General features: G+C 38.3%; 1 protein-coding gene across 5 annotated transcripts in view; it reads right to left on the bottom strand.

Annotated features, from left to right (window-relative positions):
- kcnh1a (potassium voltage-gated channel, subfamily H (eag-related), member 1a) overlaps nt 1–24074 on the bottom strand; it is a 55559-nt gene that overhangs the window by 18888 nt on the left and 12597 nt on the right. For 3 of the 5 annotated variants that reach the window (XM_088086180.1, XM_088086178.1, XM_088086179.1), the window contains 7 exons: nt 22826–22932; nt 22326–22454; nt 20529–20647; nt 19878–20270; nt 12916–12942; nt 6232–6389; nt 4341–4612 (listed from right to left, as the gene is read on the bottom strand). In XM_088086180.1, the coding sequence (XP_087942306.1) occupies nt 4341–4612; nt 6232–6389; nt 12916–12942; nt 19878–20270; nt 20529–20647; nt 22326–22454; nt 22826–22932 (1205 nt within the window). The remainder of the gene's footprint in view (nt 1–4340; nt 4613–6231; nt 6390–12915; nt 12943–19877; nt 20271–20528; nt 20648–22325; nt 22455–22825; nt 22933–24074) is intronic. The other 2 variants (XM_042501914.2, XM_088086182.1) reach the window with 1 other exon arrangement.

Below are 24074 nucleotides of genomic sequence, written 5' to 3'. Positions count from 1 at the left end.
GTGGATGGGGCCACCTAAAAAATGTTCCTCCTAAAATAATCTGTCATTGTTATTTTCATTTATTTATTTTCGTTTTTTCTTCTTCTGTCTTCCACATTTCACATCCGGCAGTTTTCCCATAAAACAATCAGTAACAAAGAGTAAAATGTTCACAGTATAATTATCCTTATTTGGTTTGCTGCATTTTTTACTTTTTATTCAACCTTGTCAAACTCTGAACATCAGCTTATTTCTTTTGTCTGTACTTGTGTGTGCCTCAAAGCCAGAGTCCACTGAGAAAAAACAGTGATGTCCATGATAAACAAAATATTAAAGTGAAGGTAAATATCTTCTTAAAATGCACGTATTTTAATTCATCTTTAATTAATGTTTTTCACTCTGTCGTGATCTTGCTTATTATCATTACTGTTACTATTATTATTATTATTGTTGTTGTTGTTGTTGTTGTTGTGTTTACAGCTTTTACTCTTTTTATTGTATATACTTTTATTGGAAAGGGTTTCTTCTTTTTTTCTTTTGAATCGTTTTAATTTCTATTTCTCATCATCATGTGCCTTCCTTCTAATATATTTTTGCCTCTGATCTCTTAATTCTACCTTCATTTTTGTCTGGTCCTTGTTCGTCATTATTGTTCGACTTCTATATTTAATTTACTACTTCAGGAAAACCTTTTAAATTCTGCTTTGCTTGGTTTGCCAAAGCACTTTGTAAACTCTGTTTTTAAAGGTGCGATTCAAATAAAGTTGTTGTTATTATATTATCATTATTATTATTATTATTATTATTATTATTGTAGGTAATGCACTGACTACAGATGAGTACCACGTACAGCCCCATTTTAAAAAAAATCTGAGCTATCCCTTTATTAGACCAAGTAAGATCTTTTTTTTTTAAAAAAAAAAGGTCTGAGCCAATTAAATCTCAGATGATACGACAATCATCTCTGTTTGAAGTTGTCAAAGTTTTTGGATGGCTGCTACTCGAGCTCGAGCACAGATGGCAACGCTCACTTCACAGATAAGCAGAAAATGCTCTAACAAAGGAAACTCAATCGGTCCCTGCAGAGCCCTGCTTCATCGTGTCCCCAACATCGCTTTTTATTTGCTGACGAACACAACTTCGCCGCAGCGTTGCTCGCCATCCAACAGCTGGCTTGTTTGAGGGTAGTTAAAAGACAGTTGTCAGAAACTCAACCCCCAGGCCAACAGTTGCTATAGAAACAGGACATATGTATTGTGCCCCCCCCCCACATCGCTCGTCACACTGTGATCTTCTACTGCCAGCACCGATCCAGTGCTGGTGGTAAAAATAGAACAGTATCAGAGCATCCATATTTCATAGAGAACAGCCATGGACTACAGTAGATTGCATCTACAACTGAATCCTCCTGAGGCTGTCTGTTTTTTTAGATATTTAGACATTTAGATTTGTATCTCACAATGAAAGATTTAGACAGAGACAAGTCTGCAGATGAGTTTTGCCAGCTCCTCCGAGAGTGTATTCATAAACCTGAGCAGCCAAAATGTAGGGGGGGGCAATAATCCTCTTGTCTGCGGGCTGAGATTGTGGCTGAAAGAAAGTACAATGGAGTGATTGCAGCGGGATCGGAGGGAGCACTGTGCAAAATTGATCCGGCGGTCAGTTATTGCTTGGAGGTGTTGCTCTCTGTGTGTGTGCAGTCACAGATAATGGTACCGAGCTGTACGCTGTATTGTGAGCCACACAAGCAGAAGATACCTTATAAATGTTTAATATTGAGGTGTGGAAAAAAGGCAAGGCTGCCTTGTATTTGCCTCTTTCCTAACAGAGAGCGTGTTTTGTTATTTAGTGGGGGCAGGTTTCTTAGCTGTATTATAATCCAGTCATTGTTTTTATCTACTGCAAAACTGGCCATTTCTGTATGTTGGTAGACCACAATAGGTGATTTTTTTCATACTCTAAATGTCATTTTTACCCCTTTTATCAAAATATTATATTATTATTATTAACATATATATATATATTAATGTATTTAATGGCTGATTTCTTCAGATTTATGACTCCCATGTTTCATTTTAGCAAAATATATCCATCAAGAGTCTCAAAAACAGCCAATAACCCTTTGAAATCTGAGCAAATTGGCCTGATTTCTTTCAAAAACTCAAGAAGAGCAAGAATTAGCAAAAAAAGGGCCCCTAAAATAAGCAAGAAATTAGTAGAGTACAAGTACAAGAAAACAAACAACCAAAAAAAAAAAGAAAAACCCACCAAATAAATAAGTAAATAAAGCTAAAAAAACAACAACTAGCAAATGACCTAGGGAAAAAATATTCAAATCAAACAGTTTTGAATAGGTAAATATGATAATTAAAAATATAGTTTTTCCTTTATAGAGGGGAAAAGCTATGGCTTTTTTGGTGTTTTTTCCCCCTAGAATATTTTCCGTATCTTTTTAAAAACATGTGTAATACATACTAATTTCTAGTAATTTGTGGATAATTTCTTTCCAAGTTGCTCATTGCCTTTTTTTATCATGTTATTGAAAGAAATTGCACCAGTTTCTTTAGGTTTCAAAGGGATAGGCCACAAATTTGTTAAAAATGCTCCACTGAATGCCATCCTCTGAGCAGTAGCTGCCTTTTTCACTCCTATAATTGTGTTTTATTTTTTGGAGGCACTTCAGAAACTCGAGTGAGTGATGCATCACGCTCCAGAAAATCTCCATAACGCAGCACGATATCACACAGACGATGGAGGTAATAAGTCTAATGTAGACAAGAATAACAGAGCTCCTGCTGTACTGTATATGTCATGTCACTGTATTAAAGTGGACAGACTGGAGTTGACAGCAGAGTAGATGGTGCTGAAAAAGAAAGTGGTGGATGCTAATTTTGGAAAACAATTTGAAACTCATTACAGCTTTCTTAATTTTACATTGTTTGACTGTCACATATATTGATGTAAACTGAATGAGATTTAAAGAAGAATTTCACTGTCGGAAAGATGGTCTTTTTTTTTTAAACTAGGCTGTGTTTGCAGTAGAAAAATACTTTTGAAATTGGGGCTACATGACCAGAGAAAACAGAGGAAAAGGAGTGTGGCATTCGCTTTTACTCAAGTAAAAAACATACTGTCAGTACGCACTGTGAAGCACCAGACCAATAAATGTTCCCGCTGGTTAGTGACGTAATGCAAACTTGTCCGTTTGACACAATAGCAGTCGGCTGCTAACAAACGATCTCAAAAACATTTTTCTGAAAACATCTGCTGCCATGAATAGATTTTTTACTTGTGGAGCTGGACCGTTCATTAGAAACGCTACTGGCATATACATAGAGTTCGGTTATACATTGCACCTCAACATAAGAGTGCAGAGCTCATATAGATGAAGACGGAGCAGCAAAACGCCGGGTGCAGTCAAAGTTAAACTAAAAGTTTGCATTCACAGCCTCTGTGGCAGCTGCTCCTCTTAAAACAAGATCCGCCTGTGCTGTGATCATGGACCCCCAAATCATCAGAATGCAGAGAGGGGACACAGAATGATTTAAAAAAGGCACACACGCACACAAGCTGCAAAGCTGCTTGAATTTTTTGAGTTTGAGCGCGAGAGGGGCGGGTCTTTCTCTTAATCAGCTTATATACATATATATTGTTTGTGTTTGTGGTAGTTCGAGCAACAGCAGTAACAGTGATCTGATCTAGACACTTGTTAGATGAAGGGAGTTTAGCCTCCACACATACCCACATTATTACAGTACAAAGCTGCTTAAAAGTCGGCGAAGTTTCCCTGTAAATATGCAACACGTTTTCACATTAAAATGAAGCCACATTCACATTTCCCTCATTAAATACTAAAAAAGTCACTTGTAAAATCTAATAATATGTGTATTCAACACACATCATTACTGAACACATACTGTAGTTTCAGTATGTAAACATGACATTTCTAATTTCCAATCAAAGTGGTGTTTTTATCATTGCAGGTGAAAATAGAATTTAAAAAAAACATTTGAAAATTAAAACTGCCTAAAAAACTGCATGTGCCTGAAAAATGGTTTTCATGTGTGACTGTGTTCAAGGACTTTACTGCACAGTACATATTATGCAGTGAAAGCACTGCTGTGAGCACAGACCTATGCCCTGAACTGTATTCAACCTGAGAGTGTGTTCAGGGTTACAAGAGGGTTAGAAAAATTGCTTAGCTAATCATCTGTAAAGTTCTATTTTCTGAACTTCGATGGCTCAATTCATAATTCATTTATTCACCTACCTCAGTGGGTTGTGGCTTTAAAGAGCATATTTAACGTCTCATGTATCATGTATCTGCTACACCGGATGAAAGATAAAACGCCTTCACTCACATCCAATCATCATCATGGCCACTGCAAAGATTTTCTCTCCGTCTGTCGTGGGGGCGATGTTGCCGAAGCCGATGCTCGTCAGGCTGGTCATTGTGAAGTACAGCGAAGTGATGTAGACGGAGTCTTTGTTCGGCCCGCCCTCCCACTTCCCTGAACCGCTGGCGTTGAAGCGGTACGGTGTGCCCACCGTCTCTGCCAGGATGTAGAGCCAGCTGTCCATGCGCACGATGTTGGTTTCTTCGTCGATGACCTCGTAATCACCGATGCTGAACCTGGAGGGTGGAGACGCAATGATGGTCGGAAAACAAATAATCAGTTAAGATAGGATAAACTTTACTGGCACGAAAGAAATTTGTATTTTTGTCTGGCAAAAAAAAGGTGCTAAACTCGGCTACGTGACATTCAATACATAATACATTGGCCACAAGGCAAACAATATACAGTGGACAGCAGGGTATCACATGATTTGGACACAAAAATTAAAGCATTGAAAAATACCCCAAAACAAATTAACCATACTATAGTAAAATAACCATTTAAGACAATAAATACAACAAAAAACCTAAAAACATGTAATCATGAGACTGTGTCTCGCCTAGTCCAGCTTTACTGTGCTGTTGTTTAGCACCCACCTGAAGCACTTTCACATCAGACACTTTCATTTGAATCAGTTTTAGAGGCCTGAGGAGGCAAAACTGGACTTTATTTCACAAGAAAAAAAAGAATAAAACTGAGAAAATCTGAAATAAATAAATAAATAAATACAGTCTGAGTGTAACAGAACGCTGAGATTTTGTGTAACAGAACTTCGATTTTCTTATCTACTACCCTTAATTTTTGTCAACTCTACACCACCGCTTGGTGTGTGACCATGGCAACCAGAGACACCACCTTGAGGGAAATGATACAGGAGCTATTTTTATTGGTATCTGTGTCTGAGGTTTTGGAGCAGCACCAGCTTCATTTATTCAACTTACTCTTCATTCATTAATCTGTCTGAGCCAATAAATAATGTTTATGAGAGCCTCTCATGGCACCCCGACTCCCAGCCTGAGAACCACGAGAATAAACGTGCATAAAATCCCGCTTACAGACGGACGCAATGTTGTGGTTATGAATATTTTACTTGAAGATGTCTTGTAATCTTGATTCATTACGAGATGGCCCAAGTGTTTGTCTTGACATGGAAATGTGCGAGTATGTGCAAGTGGTTAGTTTTTATGGCTGAAAGTGCGTCACAATATAAACATAAAAGCTCATCTGCAAAGTAAAAACTGGTGTTCATCAACTGTCGAACACATTTTCCCTGTTTTTATGTATGCAGGACATAAAGTTGTCATGATGGCATCTGCTTCTGTGTGCGTGTGTGTGTTTGTGTTTAGACAAACTCGTAAACATAATAAATCAAGCACAACACATGATGGAAAGTCAGTGCTTCCACCACACTTGCCCCCCTGTAGAGTAGATGATCTGATTAGACTTTGGAGGCCTGTGCGTCATAAATTTACATATTAATGAAGAAAAACGAATTCTCTTGAAACCACTTCAACTCTTTCTGGCTTTAAGGTACAAAAAAAGCATACAGTTTTGATGCCTGAAAACAAGCATGTTGACAAAAAATAAACTGCTAATTAATGCATTAATTAGCTTAATCAATGGCCTCATTATATTAATTGGCGCTGCTATTATTGTATCACAGTGATGGCAGCACTCTGTGAGAATATGTTATGCAATTTATATTCACAAGAAGAGTCATTAGACATCCTGATTTGTATGTAACATATATAATTCACTATCTGTTCTGTACATATCTAATAGTAGGAGAACATGGTGGGAATATGTGGAATTTGTTTGATGAATGATAAAAAGTGGAAAGTAATAATAAACTTACCAAATACAGGCCAGCCAGTGAGCAGCCAGTCCAAAAACACACACCAGCAGGACCAGTACAGCCGCCCCGTACTCGATATAGTGATCCAGTTTGCGGGCTACTCGACCCAGACGCAGAAGCCGGACCACCTTCAGTGAACTGAACAAACTGCTGATTCCCTAAAACAGAGACAGAGAGGCAGACATCAGGAACGATATTCAAAACGTTTTTGTGTTTTTTTATATTAAATTTGAACGTGACCCAACACATAAAGGAATATCAATATTACAAAGATGGTGCTGCTGGTGTCCCTAATTTATAAGCACTAAATTAACATTTCATAAACATCTTATAACACACTATAATCTTCTTGTACGCAGCTACAAGGACATTTTATAAGTTTTATTTGATGTATGGTACTTGTTCAAAATTTACAACTTCTCCTATAAGCCAAGCAGCAACCTCTGAGGCTGACAAACTGAAGCCAACACAGTAGTGCCAAAAACTGCACTTCCTCTAATGGCCAATTAAAGCTGACTCTGAAAGCAATTCACCCCCATGTAAAAAGGTCTATGAGGAAAAGCTCCAAGTTAAAATGCCCAACTTTACAGCAAAAATAAACATGTTTACAGCCAGGTACCAAAAAACTGTTTTGGTCTCTTTAGGTAATTTTAAAATTCATGAGAACTAAGGATGAATTTTTATTTTGCTCAGTGTGAAGTATGTATGGCTTACGTGCATCTAAAGGCTCGGACATACTTTTTCACATTGAACATCCAAGACAAGCTGCAGTCTGGCGGACGTGCATGTGGTTCTATTCACAGTACAACTGACGGTTCACCTCAGCCCACAGCAATAAAAGAAGTGACTGGAGGGTGAGCTTACCGTCTTCCTACTGCCTACGTGACTGAGAAGATGACAACATTTACGTCACATGGATAAAAGCAGACACTTGCAGATGCAGAAAATAGAGTTTCTTTTACACTGCCTCCTCAAGTTGGGAATTACACGCAGTTTTGCCGCCTCGCTGTTTTGTATAAAAGGAAGATGGTCTCGCCTTTAAGCCGGCATCAGAGTTAGTAAAAGTGCCGAAACGTTGTCTGTATAAATGGGACAGCCAACAGGACGGGGTCATAGCTGGTAGCAGTAAGTGGCTAATTCAAAGAAGAATAACAGCAGCAGAAAATGTCCAAAACTTGTGAAGCTAAGAGGTCCAAGAGCTCCTTATCCTCCGAGTGGAGGACGAGATCAGCCGCCACATAAGAGGGACAGTAAATGACTGTTGATGCCATGTTATGCCTTTGTTATTGTTTATAAAGCACTGCATGAGGCCTGATGCATTATTTTTGTATAATTTTTGAATATAGTCCTAGTTTTGTTTTTGTAACGTTCCAAGTTAAAAATTTAGTTATTCATATTTTATCTTTTCCTATTTAAGTCTTTGTGTCTTTATGTTCTCTCTGTTGAATGATTTATGAGTGACTTGGCTGCTGTTACGCTGCATTTTCCCATTGGGATCAATAAAGTGTGCAGTAGATCAAATTAACTTTGATAGCTCTGTGTATAAAAATACTACACAAGATCTGATAGACTGTACAGAACATATTATATGTAGTAGTTGTTTTTTTAGCTGTTTGTAATGTGTCCTAACTTAAAAACCCTCATTTATTTACTTCACAGTTGATTAACAATAATTGGCCTCACTCTGCTGTCACTCCAAATGATCTATTTGTTATCATACAGAAGCAGTAATAGTGAGACCCACAGAGGACATAAAGTATGATAAAGTGATGCACTCCTGTGTTTGCTCAGGGTCTGGCTTATTTGTCAAAAATTAAATAAAAAACGCATTAAAGCACTTTAAAGAATCAATATGAAAGTGTATGAACAGTAAATGTGATATATGATAACAGCGAACACAGAATATACAAACAAAAAACACAAGATTCAAAGTGTTAACATGTACTCAGCTGAATTTAAAAACATTTCTTTGCAGTGTGATGAAATTGTAAAACTTCTTGCAGTTACATAACCAACAGCTAAATGTCTGCTCAGCTTATATTGAAACACCCACTCAAATAGACAATTGCAGTCCCATCAGTTTGCTGCTGGTATTCCCTGTGCGTGCATGTGTGTGTGTGTGTGTGTGTGTCTCCGTTGGCAGGGGTATTGATCTGCTAATGTGCTGTGGTCTGCAATGCGAGTACAACTGCAGTGCTCGCTGTCACTTGATCTGATCTCGCTGTCTGTCAGACACCTCAGCCTCTGTGAAATCACTTTACAGACCTGAGCTCCAACACAATTCAATTATCGGTGCGGTCGTGTTTTTAAGTTGTGCTGCAAACTCCGCAAACACAAGTTGGGAGAAAAGTTCACCACTGAATAGACGTTAAAGAGATTTGATTAAAGGAATACTTTGACATCTTGGGAAAAATATTTGCTTTCTTGCAAAGAGTTCGATGAGATGTCCATACTTAAAATATGAAGCCCACACTTTAAAACACACCCTACAGCATCTCTAAAGCTTATCAGACAACACAATTTATTTCATTTGTTTAATTTTGTGACAAACAGAAATAAAAAAAAATCAGGGAGTTACTTGCAAGAATGCTCCTGCTCACATTCTTTACGCTGAATTAGGCTAACTGGGCCGCAATCAAACTGGGGACATTATTCACCTTCCTGCTGAGACCGAAACAAATGAGTTCATTTCAGGTTAGAGGAGATCACGCTCATCTCCGTGCCGGAACTAGAGTGAGAGGACAGTAAGCTTAGGGCGTTTTCATATTAGGTATGATTGATTTGTACCGTGTTTGTGTATGATTGGTCCGCTTCGCCACTGCCCCACCGCTCTGATTTCACATTAGTAAAGTTGTTCCGTATGACAGCACACTTGCGTCATCACCTACATGACATTTTTGTTGTGCTACAGTTGCTGTGCAGCAACCACCGCTGCCCTGGAGACCGTCACCAGCGGGGGACCCGCAGAGCAGTGAGTCAAAGCTCTGCTCCTGGTCCTGCTGTCGGATCTAGGTCTGTTCTCAACAGGCTGCGATGTCATTGAATAAAGAGGCATCAATAAAATTGAGTGTATTTCATAACTGGTTAAACAGCAGTTCACTTATGTGTTTTGGGACAGTTTATGTTTACAACTGACGTGAACTTTACCGAAGTACAAATGAACTGCACTCGAGATCATCTTTTCAAGTGAACTCAGCACGGATCAGTGTACCGTGCCCCAGTGCGGGAAACAGTGGGCAGGTTTCCATTAACCCTCAAACTGCGCAAATTTGAAATTATGAATATAAAATACACCTAATGGAAACATGACACTTCTGAAAAAACTCCCAGTTATCGCAAAAAAAAGTTTTTACGTTCGCATGAGGTCGTATTTCAGGCGATTTGAAAAAGCTACATTTCTCAAAACTGCAATGGAAACACTTTTTTGGCTTTATAGGTCACATGATGCTGTGGCTATGTGCTTGTCAGTAGGAACTGGCTCCCTCAGACATGATGCAGCAGAAGCTACAACAGGTGTTAGTGCAACGTATGACTTTTAAAAAGTTGAGCGGATCATCCACTTGAATCCACGATTTCCTCTGTGAATTCGTGGACTATCACCTCCCAGAAATCCTTTATACATGCCTTCCACGTATAAGGGGATTGCCTTTTAATTAGCACTCACAAAACACACCTACATCACCTTAGATTGGAAATAATGACGGTTAGTGCGGTGGCTTCAGCAGAAGTAAACCTGCTAATGCTTTGAACATCCATCGCCTACTTCTTGGAAAGTTATCGCGAGAGAAGAAGTTGCATAACATCACTCAATGGAAACGCAGTCATCTCACTAATGTGTTTTATTGACATTTTGAAAATTATCACAAATCTGTGACGGAAACCCGCCTAGTGTTCACAGTGTGCTCTGATCCAGGCCATCTGAGCGGCATTTGTTATTGCTAGAATGAAAAAAGTGCGTCAATTACATGATCCCAAGCTCATGCAATGGAGTCAGCCTTCACTTTATGCTTACTATGGTTTACTTTTTGAACACAAAGTCAAGAATGACCCTCTCGTCTGTCCCCCTACCTAATTATCCATAACAGTGTAGTTCAGAGGATAAGATCAGTGCATGTTGCACACATATGCAGATTTCAGCGCATCGGCAGCACTGAGAAATGCCTTTGAAACTCTACTCACGTTAAATAGCAGTCCACTTCCCTGTTTTGCTACAGCTGGTTTGCACATTAGTGCAAACGGTACCTGAGAGTACACACCAACCATACACGGGACCACCTTTTAAAGTCAAACTAAACAATCAAACAAACTGGACTTTGGGGTCAAGTGTAACTGATGTGAAATCGTCTTCAGTCTGGCATAAAGACTGCAGGGGGGAGCAGCGAGCCTGGCTCTCAAAGTTTAAAGATAGAGACACCTCTAAACCTCATGGTTTAACTTTGGAGGTGAGCATGATTGGTGTTCAGCTGCAGGAGCAAAGAGGTGTGGGGGCGGCTCAGGAGAGCGGTGTCAGGTGAGCTGATGGGCACAGCTGGTGCTCCTCCCACCAGAGACCGGCTTGGATTTTGTTTGCTGTATGGCTGAAAATATTGTTTGCCGAGCTGTGTCCGAACATTTGGAGCAGCTGGATGACGAGAGCCAGAGAAGCCGAGCCAAACAGTTACGTATTTATTTAAGTGTGTGTGAGCAGTCATCGAATTAAAAGAACATTGTGAGAGGACTGTCATGTCTGTGTTTGTGCTGGGCAAACCTGCTGCATTATCACAATGTACTGTGATGGTTTAATTTGCACACAAACAAATGTAAAAACAACGATTAGTGATTTTGAAATTTTCCCCTGCTTAAATTCTTTATTCCTAAACCAAGCTAATTGATTCCTGACTCACACAGACCTCACACTCATCTCAGGCACGGCAAGAAAGCAAATAAGCATATTTCCCTCTGTGTCAAAGTATTCCTTTAAAGATTAGAGTCATCACTGTGTGAAAAAAGTAGTTTAATTTCTTATATAAAGTGCAATTATTTAGAATTGAGAAGGCAGTAAACTCCCACAAACTAATATTTTCCCTAATATTAGTTTAATACCCTCTTTTGCAAGACTTTTTCTCCTACGCAGCTCTAATTTATTATCAATCAACGCTGTGGAAGTAGGTGTCGCAGTTTTCAAATACTTCTAATTATGAACAGGAGATATACTTATTTGAAAATAAAGTAACTTTCAACAGTCATAAAACACAGAGAAGCAGTTAATCTATTCGATATCATTAGCAAACTCATACTTTTAGGTTTATTAAGGAACCAGGAAATCCTGCACACTGTCAGTTTGTGTATTCTTACTTGTACTTTATTTGCGTTTCAGTAATCAGACCTTTTATCAGGTAAAATTCATTCAGCTGTGACAAATGAGCAGTGTGCAGTATTTTTAAACTTGCCAGTTTGCAAGGACTTTGTGACAACTATTTTATAGCCCATAAGCTCACGTTTCTACAAAGTCAAATATTAAAGGTTGAGCGTGTAAAATTAAGGGAAATTTAGTGGTGTCTTGCAGTGAGGGCTGCAGATTGCAACCAGCTGAAACCAGAAGAATTCCTCCAGTGTTCATTGTTCAGGAGGTTTTTTAACCCAGTGCCGAATTATCTGCAGGTCTCTTCTGCTCCAAAACAATCAGACTGTGTGATTTAAACTGGTACAAAACACTGAAAATAGCAGTAATAGTATTTCTCCAACTCTGGCATGTTTTTTTGCTGGGAGACAATTATGCGCAGAGGTCACCTCCCCTCCAAAACAAACGGACCCGGTAATTTAAACTGGTAAAACAATAAATAAAGCAGTGTCATATTTTTTTTAAATGTGTTTTTCTGATGCTGTTGGTCTTGGAGAGAATTATAAATATGGTGGCCAACATAAAAACGCGATCTAGAGCCAATGATTGGTTTGTCTGTTCTGGGCTCCTGTAGAAACATGGCGGTGCAAAAACATGATCCCTATGGACGAGGACCCGCTCCCAACGGGGATATAAATGGCTTATTCTAAACATTTTTTATTATATTTAATTTCTGCCTTTATACCCCCTTAAATCCATCACACTGGAACTTTAAAACATCATAATTAAAAGTCAAACATTTCAACTTCTGACTCCCAATTTGGCAAAGTTAGGCAAATAAAGAAAAAATGCTGTCAGAGGTAACTTAAAGAAAGAGGTGGATCTTACAATGCACAGCACACTTATACTCAAAACTCGGTCTATTTAAGCATATTTTCAATGCCAGGATGACTTTTATTTTGAAATTTTAATGTTTTTGCAGTCAATTTGTCACAAATGACATGTTTGTTCCTGCTGACATGAGGACTGAACAGATCTCATGCAGCTTTAATGACGTCGTTGTTCATTTTCAAATTGTCCTGTAGAACATAATGTGATAGATGTAATCTCCTGGCAAAGAAAAGCTTTGGCAGAAAAAAAAACAAGCAGCAAAAATCTAAATCTGTAACATCTATTTCATGCACCGATGCGTCTGCTGTCGTACTCTCATCATTCACCGCAGCTGAAGTGTCGGTGCAAGAATAAATGTCGCAGGAAATGTGCCTGATGGAGAGTTTATGTAACTTCAAGTGTGCACGTTTGTTCTGCACTTAAATAACACACAAAACTGTTCATAATGATATTCTAATCAAACTGAAGCCTACTTGAGTGACAGCTCGGTGGTTCCAATTCTTCCCATCACGTCCCATGCATGAATACAGGCAGAAGAGGAAGTGGAGGGGGAGGGGCATGCAAACAGAACGGATGAAAAAGAAGAAAAACAAAAATGAAGCACAAGTGAGAGAGTAGACACTTTATCAGTAGTAAGCGGTGAATAAACACATGAGAAAATTATAGTTCAATAAAGACTTCAAATAAAAAAGAAAACTTTATGCGTCTCTAATGCATGTGCAGTGTGAGCAAGTATGCACTGGAAGCATTCATTAACCCTTTAACAGGCATTGTAACCTCGTGGCTGACATTTTTTGCAAATGGCTTTACTACAAACTTGGGAAAAAATTATTATGTAAAGATGTTTTTTATATAATGCATTGCAGTATTTTAAATATGCTGTAATTCTATTATTTTTATTGTATTAAATTACAAAAAAATTCTACCATGCATTTGAAACAGATTTTGTCACTAGACTCATTATTATTTGTATTTATTTATTTTTTTGTTTATTTATTTTATGAAGTAACTTTAACTTTCAGATTTTTATTATATAATGTTGCCAATTCCTTTTTTACCATATATTTTATTTACAGATTTTTTTTTGCTAGATTAATTTTTATTTGTGTCTAATAATTTTTGTTTATTTATTTTCTTTGTTTATTGCATAAAGACACTTTTATTTTCAGAATTCTGCATGCATTATACTGGGAAAATGTTTTTTTCTTAAAAAACAGATGCATTTTGTTAAAATATTTTATGGTCTATATTGTATATATCTTTGCAAAGGCATTTCTTAGTGTGACTGTTAAAGGGCTAAATTCGTCAGCTCTTTTGCAGCAACATGAAGTGAATCATGTGTTGTTGTTTTGGGTTATCAGTCATAACAAACTGAAATAACACAATGACTATGAGGCTCAGTCGGTCTCGAGGTGGCGGCGCTTTAAGATTGCCAAGAACAACTTTGACAGCCGCTCCTCGTTAATGATCTTCCCCTCCCTATTTGGAAACCTGTTGGGGAAAACAGCCATCAAAGTTATTCATGTCAGTCGTTAAGGTCTGTAGCAGCAGCAAGATGTTTCGGCTCCCGCTTTAATAACGTGGGGCGATTGCTTACCCGCTCTCATTTACCCTTGCCATGGATTGCCTCAAAGCAATTTGGAACAAATTGGAGTCACTGAGTTGTTGCAGGAACACAGAGGAAGATGATCCTGGAAGTGGATGGTCACAGCTTTCATGTCGGTTCGCAGCCAGTGAATCTATAACCTTATCATAGGCGAAATGTATACTAGAACCTCACAGTCAATATAAAGTTAGAAGCTGTACTGTGAAGTGGAGGGCTGCAACCTGCAATTATTTTCACTATTGCTGATTCTTTTGTCAGTTAACTGATTACCATTAGGTCTATAAAATGGCCTGGAGTCCAAGGTGAGGCCAGCAAAGTTGTTTTTTTTTTTTGTTGTTGTTAAAAATCATGAAATATTTTATGCACTGTTATATAAAGCTGAGAAAAGCACAACATTCTCACATTTTAAAGATTTGTGAACAACTGGATGTTTGGGATTTGGGATTGAAAAGTACATTTTTGAAAATGGATTACTAATTTTTGAATCAACTAATTGTCTAAATGACTAATTGTCTCAGTGGGCAAATGCAGTATACAGTAAGCCTGACAGCATAATGTCTAAATCTCTTTTAATGGGATATGTTACCAATAAGGAGACAGATGTTACAAGATAATCTACAAAAAAAACTATTTTGTAGACAAAGCCTGATACATCGCTTGAAGGAACACTTGGTATTTTCAACCTGAACTCTATTTTCCTATTTTTTTGTGCCTAGGTGACTAAGGGGAACAACTGTTTTGATTCTGGTCCAGTATTGAGCGAGGCCGCTGCAGTCGGCAGCAGCAAAACAGGCTACAATGTAATCTGATTGAGCAACATTAATGTGCGTCCACTGAAAGTCCTTGTTTTTTTCTTTTTTTTTATTATAAGAGCAGTAAAATCCTTTTTGTTTAATCTTAAACAGAATCGCTGTCGCCAAACTCACCTGATTCCATATGATTTCTAGTTGAACAAAAAGGATTTAACTCTTTTTTTTTTGTTGGCCTGACAGCAGCCTCCTCTTTCTCTCTCTCTCTCCAAATCATTGGCTACAATCCCTTATTGGATAAAAAATATATGGATTTGTCAGTAGCAAAAATGCAAAATGTCAAACAATCAACCGTCTGTGTCTGGGCTTACCTTATCGACAAAGTGAAAGATCTTGTATGCACAACCACAGTGCTGTAGGCCCTGTATGTCTAATACAACTTTATTATTAAAAAAAGATTTTTTTTTACTTTTCATCAAGTTTCCCTTTTTCCTTTTTTTTAACCATTTATTTTTTTTAGTCTCCTTTTTTGCCTAGTAATTTATTTATTTTCTTCTGTAGATTCTCTAAGGCCTTTTATAATGTGATAGCGGTGCCTTCAAGGATGAGGAGTGTGGGTGGAGGTGGGAATATTGTTGTGAATTAATGTGTTGTTTATTTTCCATGCTAAAAAATAAAAAAAAGTTGTGTTGTCAGACACATAGAAGAACATCCTGAGTCTGTCAGTGACAAAAACAAATGACTGTGCGCAACAGCCGCAGGGATTACATTGCAACCTGTTTCACTGCTGTTGGCTGCAGTGGTCTGGCTCAACACTGGACCACTTTCAAAAAACGCTGTTTCCATTATTCACTTAGACACAAAAACAACAGAATATAGGGTCCTGGTTGAAAAAAAAGCAAAGTTACCATTTAATCATCTGTGCCAGACTGTCCAAATACTATTAAAAACGCATTTAACAGCCACACTGTTGGACCATGTGACATTTTAATTCATTAAGATGATCACAGCCCCCATATTTTTACTTTAATTTACTGGCAGGTTGCCCTTTGGTAAACACTGATCACGCTTAGAGACAAGGTTCACTTTTTACACCACCAAACAAATGAACAACGCTGGCAGTGACACATTGTGCACTAACTCTGCATTTACTACTCATCTACTATATTGGGAACTCTACTGTAAAGTGCCAGATGGCCAAAATCCCCCACATTTGTCTGCCTACACAATACATGATTGTTAGCTCTCAAGAAAATAAATATTAACTGCACAAACCATTTTATGTTGCATTGAGGGATATATTCTATGGTTGTAACAAACAATTATTGTTATTATCGATTATCGATTTCTTGTTCTTTGACCTATGGCATCGCTCTGGAGCTGTTTTTATATGACTGAGTTCCTTTTTTGTTTGTCTCAAACTCCTGCACATAGGAGATGTGACACACTTTCCTGCCAATGGTTTCACTCTATGCCACTGACTGACATGCCAAGATATGCAAAAGATATGCAGCAGCGCGTCAGCAAAGGCAGAGGAGAAGATGACTGCTATGTATGCCTTAATCCAGGTTTCAAATGTTTAAGAATAATCACCTTTGCAAATGTTTTATGAGGAAGGAAATACATTAATTGTTTGTTAGACCTCAAGGATGCACACCCAGTGAGTTTTGGCGAGTAACACTGAAAGTAAACATAACTTTTTCTAAGAAGAAAATTCCACAGGGCACCTTAAATCAACAGATCATTTGGTTTACAGAATTATAAAACAAAAGAGGAGAGTAAAAATGCACAACACTATTTCCCTGAGCTCAAACCATTCATTTTTTTCAACTAACAGTGTAAAGTATAAAAATGTTGATGCAAATTAACCCTCTCAAACCTGGATTGACATCAGTGTTGTATTTGTGTTGCATTTAGACACATTTCAGAAGCTATTTAACCCTTTGAAATCTATGCAATTTTCTTTGGTTTCTTTCAAAAACATTACAAAAACGTAAAAGGCAAAAAGCAACTTGGCAAGAAATGTCTCCCAAATTGCAAGAAATTAAAATAACCTGAAATGACTTGATTTTTTTTATTTTTAAGGGAGGGGATACAACTAAAAAAATGCTTATAAACATAAGGAAAACTGTCCTGTAAACTACATTATATTTAATCTAATTATTGTATTTCCTTTTCTTATTCTCAGGGTATTTTCTTTCAAGTTTTTATGAATTTCTTGCTTATTTTGGGCCATGTATTGTTAAGCTGCATTGATTTCTCCCCATGTTTTTGAATGAAATCAAACCAATTTGTCCAGATTTCAAAGGGTTAATCGGCTAACTTCAGATTTCACAGCCATCATCATAATGAAAAAGTTGCCTCTAAAAGCAACAGTGTGGCTCTCTTTTTGGTGACATTTTTCCTTGATAAAACTGAAAAGCTCAAATAACAGCAGCCCTGTCTTTCAAATCCCAAGAGCTTGTAGTTTTTCCCTCCTGCTGACCTCTGACTGCGTCTGCCCCGGCCACTTGAACTTGTCAGCGTTTAGGATGCTGAAGCGTTGAAAGACTAGAAAGGAGTCAAAATGCTGGACCTGCAAATACAACTCAGTGCTCGTGGCCAACCAACAGGCCTCTATTTTTAAATCATTACCACAGCATTTCATATTACCCTGTACTGTGAGTGCTACCCGGCAGCCCCCGAGAGCCGACATACACTGTGCTGCTCACTGTGTGACGCACAACGCCGTTTAATGCTTTCACAGCATTTTACACAATTGCAATAACAAACACACACACACACATCATGAAACGTGACACATTTAAGCACACACAGGCACACACAAACACACACAACAATGATGCATTATTAGAATGAATAACGGCAAGTGCAGGACCCTGAGGCTCCATTTAATCAATGTGTGTGTGTGTGTGTGTGTGTGTGTGTGTGTGTGAACATTTGGACCTGATTCAAAGCTGTGGCTGCGCCATAAAAGATATTTTCAATCAGATGCAGCTGGAGATATAACGTGTGTATCAGCCGGATATTTTTTACATAGATCTTATGAGGAAATACATGCAATATTTTAACATTTAAACGTCCTGTAAAGTTATTTTTTCACCTTATTGAAACACATAAACGTAAGCTATGTAATGTTATAACTGTGCAACGAATAAACAAGCTGTTTTCTTCCATGTTGCAAAAGAAAACTGCTCAAAAAGAGACAAACTTTCAGTTCAAACACCATAAAGTCTAATTTATGCACATATATGAGCAGACGGAACAACTGAAATTAATCCAGTTAAAAGCGACCAACTCAAACTTCTCATCTGGTGACACTACATGCCTTAGTTTTGATCACAGGCCATGAGTCAGTCCTTTTTGTCAGCTGTCATTAGGTGTTAATGGTCTTAGGGCATCAGTGACACAGCAGAGCGCTGAGGAGCGCCTCAGTTTAATAATGTAACGCTCCTTCCCCAATTAAAATGTGCCAATTATCTCAAGATCCTGTGATAGCTCTCCAGCAGACACTCCTCATTATGGTCCAACATTTATGAATTCACAAACAAGCATATTATTATGTTGCTCATTCCAACCTCATTTTTTTCACTGTCACTACACAAAAACAACAACCAGAGAACATCACCTCCTTTTCACCGTCACGTCCATATTAACTGTGTTTGAGTGCCTGCACTGAGACCTAATAACCTGTCAGTCCACTCAGAAATGATTATCTCTAGGATTTTAATTCTGTCCTTATTTGGTGACCGAAAGTTGAGCAGACAGAGCACGACTTCAGCTCCTCCGATCCGTCAGCGTTAAGACCGCTAACTCACCTAGCTTACTGTGTGTTGCAGTAACTGTTTCTATGGCGACGTTTTTTAAGCGCTGTCTGATGTTTAACTTGAGTACAATAATGCAGGTTATTAAGTTACAATATTTAAAACAGATTGTTGGTCTGTAATCTGATTCGTGTATTTAATCACGTCTTTCATCAAACTATGTTATATAATTTCTAATTTAGTGATAATGTAATTTATAATAATTAGCTTGTTACATATTAATAATACATGCAAAACTGGACACTGTGTGATAATGTGATTGACTAAATAAGTCTCCATTGTGACTCTGTGTTTCGGAAATATCTCTAAAGATTACTAGGGGCTGTGGGAAAAAAATTGATACATCATTATCATTAAAATACATCATTAAAATGCTTTTTTAGGCCACAAGATAAATTTTCTGCAATAAAAGTGAGCAACTTGATGTTATTAGATAAAACAGATGATGGTAAAATTTAATTTGGGGGTTGCTATTTGCATTTGAAAAAAGGTGATAAATTTGTAATCTATTTTTATAGTGACTGATTCATTGTTCATGGTCTGTAAAATGTCAAAAAACAATTAAAAGGGAATTCAAAAAGATTTCAAAATTTCTCAGAGGCCAAGGTGATATCTTTGGATGATTGTTTGTTTGAAAAATTTTTCTATATGGGATTTTGGCATCAGAAGTGTGACATTTGTTACAAAAAACATTACAGTCCAGCAATAAAATTAGAACTGGTTAGAACTGGGAAATACATGGCTTTTGTTAGTGAGTTTTCTCTGTGATTTTTTATTTAAAAAAAAAAAAAGATGTTAACATTTATTTTTAAGATTTTAAAGAGCAATGTAAAAAAAATGGACTCGTAAAATAATACTTGCCATGTCTGTGCATTTGTAAGACTTCTGAAATTCTGATTTTGAGGCATTTTAATACCAATTAAGGCCTTATTTTTATATTAATTAATTCAATGCCTTTTAAGATTTTTTTAAGGACCTGCGGGAACCCTGCTTCCACAACTTCCCTAACAGAAAGTGATTATTAAAATTGCTTATGTCCAACCAACAACTCCAAAATACTTGGTTTACAATCGCCTGAGACAAACTAGAGCAGCAAATCTTCACATGTGAGAAGCTGGAAGTAGCGGATGTTTACCATAAAGGCTTCGAAAGTGACTAAAAAGATTAACACGTCAACAAAACTGCTGCCAACTGATTTTCTATAAATCGACTAATCCATTAATCGAGCAGCACAAACTCCGAACCACAGCACTCACCTCATCTACGTTCTCGAAGGCGTTGATGACATCGTACGGCAGGCAGGATAGCAGGTCGATAACAAACCAGGTCTTCAGGTAGTTCATTCGGATCAGCTTGGGGTCCGAGATAACCTCGCCCGCAGGTCCAACGAACGTGGTGTGGAAGTTTAAAACGATGTCCACCAGGAAGATGACGTCCACGATGCTGTCCACCACCAGCCACGTCACGTTGTTCTGCTTGGTCTTGAAGGAGACGTTGTAGGGCACCATGATGGCGGTGTAGAAGGTGAGGATGAGGATGACCCAGTCCCACGTGGTCTTGAAGAGGCAGTAGTGCAGGATGATGTGGGGAGGGGTTTTGGGGGTCTCCTGTTTGTACTGAGGTAGGATATCTTGGCCAAGCTGCAGGACCTGCCGAAAAACAGCGAATCAGTTAAACTCAGCAGACAGGTGAATAAACACACACAGCAGGAGGCCAAAAATACTGAGGCTTAAATCATGTTGTCCTGACTGTGACTACAGCTCACCTGCTCACAAGAAGTGCTGTGTAAGTCTTACAAGTTGACCTGATCTAAAAGATTTCTAGGTGTCCTAACTTTGTTCCCTTGTATACAGCATTTATTTGTACCAAATCAAATCAGAAACAAAGACCACATGAATCGTCCGTACCTCAGCTAAGCGGGAGTGCTTGTGGACATTCTCTCCTTTGTGGACTGTGGGCTGCAGCTGCTGTAAGACACCTCTGCTGCTCGTTAGAGCTCGAGTCAGCCGGGCGAACTTTCCCCAGCCTGAGGGTCATAAACACAAACAGTAGGCACAAACTCTAACAAAATTTTTTTTCAATATGTTTTTGGCTGCTGTGTTAATTCCTGGGGCTACAGCACTCAAAGTATCAGGGTCTGAGAATGACTTTTATAGGACTGAACAATTGCTAAGAAAAGCATACTTCATAAACTGTAGTGAATGGGTTTAATTGTGTTAATTGCTTCTGTTTTGTAGAGCAATAATAAGCCACTTAAGTATTTCAGCACTGGAAAGACGTTCTTTTAATCAATTGGGCTGTATATGCAGTAAAAAGATGCAAATACTTTTGAAACTGGCACTTGAATTCTGGTCATCCAATGTGACAGGTTTCTTTAGGAAATTTAAGCAGTTTTCCTTTGGCATGTTTCAGCTGTTTGGGTTCACTCTCAGCAGGAATCAGTTTTCTGCAAAACAAAATCCCTAAAAACCACTTTACACTCTCTACTGAGCACCAAATGATGGGCAAAGTTATTGACAACCTAGATTTTTGATCAAGAGTTGGTGTAGACTAAAAACAGAGCTGGAGTTATAGTAAATGTTGGACTAACATTTGTTCTGAGTCACTCTGCTGGTTGTGTAAAAAGACAACAGTTTTCGAAAAAGTTCACCGTGCCAGTTTAAATGGTGATAATTTGTGTTTTGGTCTCCAAAAAATCTGTTATTGTAGGTTTACTCTGCCTGGTCGAGGTCAAAAAGAGACTGCAGTCGTGATTACAGTGAGGACGGTCCTAACTTCATGTGGGCTTCTGCATCTCTCTCTACTCTCTGCTCAGGCAGCTTAGACTGATGCTTGCAATTGTTGCCTGCAGGCCATGTCCCATGTAGCACAGAGAGCTACAGCCTTTACGACAGAGCTACCTGTTGGTGCTGAACAACAATCTCAATTTCACTCTAAATCCACATCCTGTTTTTGTCACTATGGCTTGTTTGTAGTCGCTCACTTGCACCGATGCCTGTGCTATTTTGGCTGTCTTCAGCGGTTACACAGTCCAGTGAGTCATTTTTTTTCTGTTGTGTGCTGATAACCATCATGATGGGGTGCGTATTTGACTGAGTGGGTGTGTGCCGGAGCAGATGCACAATGCTCAGGGTTGGATGGGGATCGCTGGCGAGCTAATGTTACCTCAGCCTCTCTCGTTTTATCATCTCTGTGTGAAAAGTTTTAGATAACACATGTCCTCTACACAGTGTGGAAAGAGAAGGGATTTTACTGGGCCTTTTGAGGTGTAGATGCAAATGTATTTTTCTATTTTATTAAGTATTGAAATTTAAGTAAATGTCTATTAAGTCAAACAATGATGACTGAGCTTGTGACTCACTGATAAAAGCCCTTAACTTGCAGTATTCCCAACCGTAAATTCCCAGGAAAATGACAAGCTGATGTAAGTGATGCATTTTCACTTTCAAAAAAGGATCCCATAAAACCGAAAGGACACTTTCTTTTGACTTTAGCCGTTTGTTTACTTTCATCACTTTCACTAGATTCTTTTTTTACCCCCAGGTGTTCAAACACTAAAGAAAACCTATAATATTATATTCCATTTCTGCCAATATATCCCCTTAAATCCTACAGATCTGGACCTTTAACATTTGCAGTTTCAGAAAAACAACCTTTTTGATAGAAACCATGAAGCTGAGCAAAAGAAGTTTGTTGACTCTTACCTTTGGAAGAATCGTCTTCGATGGGTTGTTTAAAGGCTGTGATGTCACTGAACGTACAAAGAAACAGGACCACTTTCTCTTGTTCGTTTCGAATGGGTGCAATCTTCACAAAAAACCAAACAGGCGTCCCTGAAAAGTATAAAGAGAACAACACACATATTTAGCTGCAACTTATTTTTAGCAAAAATGACACTGAGTGCACATGGAGCAGAGAGATTCAACTAAAATGTTCTAGACTTTCAAAACTTTCCATGTTTTCCAAGCAGAGCGAGGTTACACCTGCAAGTGGAAACAAACTCATCACCACATTTTTTCGGGGGGGAGGGGGGGGTTCTCCGGTCTGGCTCTCAACCAATTAGCACATTTCTACAGAGGTAGAAATGTTCTAGGCTGCCTTTGAACTCGACTTGATGTTACAGGAGCTCTGAATACATTTGCATGACAAGAGAGTGGAAACTTCACATTTTTCTCTTTTCCTCACATATGGCGCCCAAACTTACTGTTCTTCTTGTACATCAGTATTTCAAACGAGTTCATCTCATAATTCTCGAACGTTAGTCGCACTTTTTCCGTCGTGTCCTTGTCCGTGAGCTCCCCGTACATGAAGCTGAAAGACACAAAGGGAAATAAGTATTTTAATATTTAATAGGCAGCAGCACGTTGGACAAGCATGCTCGTTCTTGCACTAAAGTGTGATGAGGAAGGCTTGACTGTGTAAATATCATAATGTGTTAGTTGAAAAGTATTCCCTGGTTATGCTGTGGTACTTTGTTCTTGTCTCCGATTTATCTGACGTGAGTAACCCAGTAGAGCTTCAAAATCATGTCTTATCCATGTTTTCCTCTTAAATTTCGCTGTGTATTTTTCTGAAAAACAAAATAAAATGATGCCATTTATCAAGAGTTGCACCTAAACTGTGTAGGCCAGTTTCTGACTGCATTTTAGAGACCTCTAGAGACATTCATCACATTAGGCTGCATTAAATATAGCGTAAAAGCAGATTAAAAATCATTGTAATGTATCCTGAAAGCATTAAAAAGATAAATGCAGCCTGATGTCTAATTGGCCAAATGCAAAGTACCTCTCAAAAACAAATTAAACCTGAAGATGGGTCAAGCAACCATGAGCACATTTAACCACGCTGCAGAGGCATTCATCTCACTTTGCTTGTTACTGCCACCCTCAGTAGCAGCCTGTTCCAGCATGATCTAAATATAACTCTGAGTTTGTTATGAAATAAAAAAAAAGGAAGGCTAAATTTAATGAGACTACATTCTGACGCCACAGAGACTTTTCAGACCAGTGCTTGATGTGATATCACTGATGAATATCCTGTCTTTTTCTGAGCCGCGGGGAACGTGACTTGCTTCAAAGAAAAAAAAAGATTCCTCAAATGACTCGTCACACGTGAAAAAATTCCCACAGGTTTTTGACTGTATGTTTACAGGATATGGTATAGAACAAAAATAAACATATACATAATTGAGGAGACATGGAAAGAGCAGATGAGATGGAAATAACATCTTTGATCCGCACACATCTGCAGCAAAAGAGGCTCAGATATTAGACTTAAACACTTTGGGGAGATGAGCAAACATTTTATGTTTGAGTCATCCTCAGAAACATCAAACATGCGCAATGTTTTTATGGCCTCATAATCAGACTCATGGAGAGTTTTGACAGAAAAAAGCAACCAAAAAGACCAAATGATTAAAGGCATGGAGGTATATTTGAAGAAAAATAAAAGGG

Source organism: Plectropomus leopardus, chromosome 13, assembly GCF_026936395.1.
Source record: "Plectropomus leopardus strain MGB_pleo_1.0 chromosome 13, ASM2693639v1, whole genome shotgun sequence".
NCBI classification, from domain to species: Eukaryota; Metazoa; Chordata; class Actinopteri; order Perciformes; family Serranidae; genus Plectropomus; species Plectropomus leopardus.
Note: the sequence above shows the minus strand (reverse complement) of the source record. Positions and strands in the feature narration are given on the sequence as shown.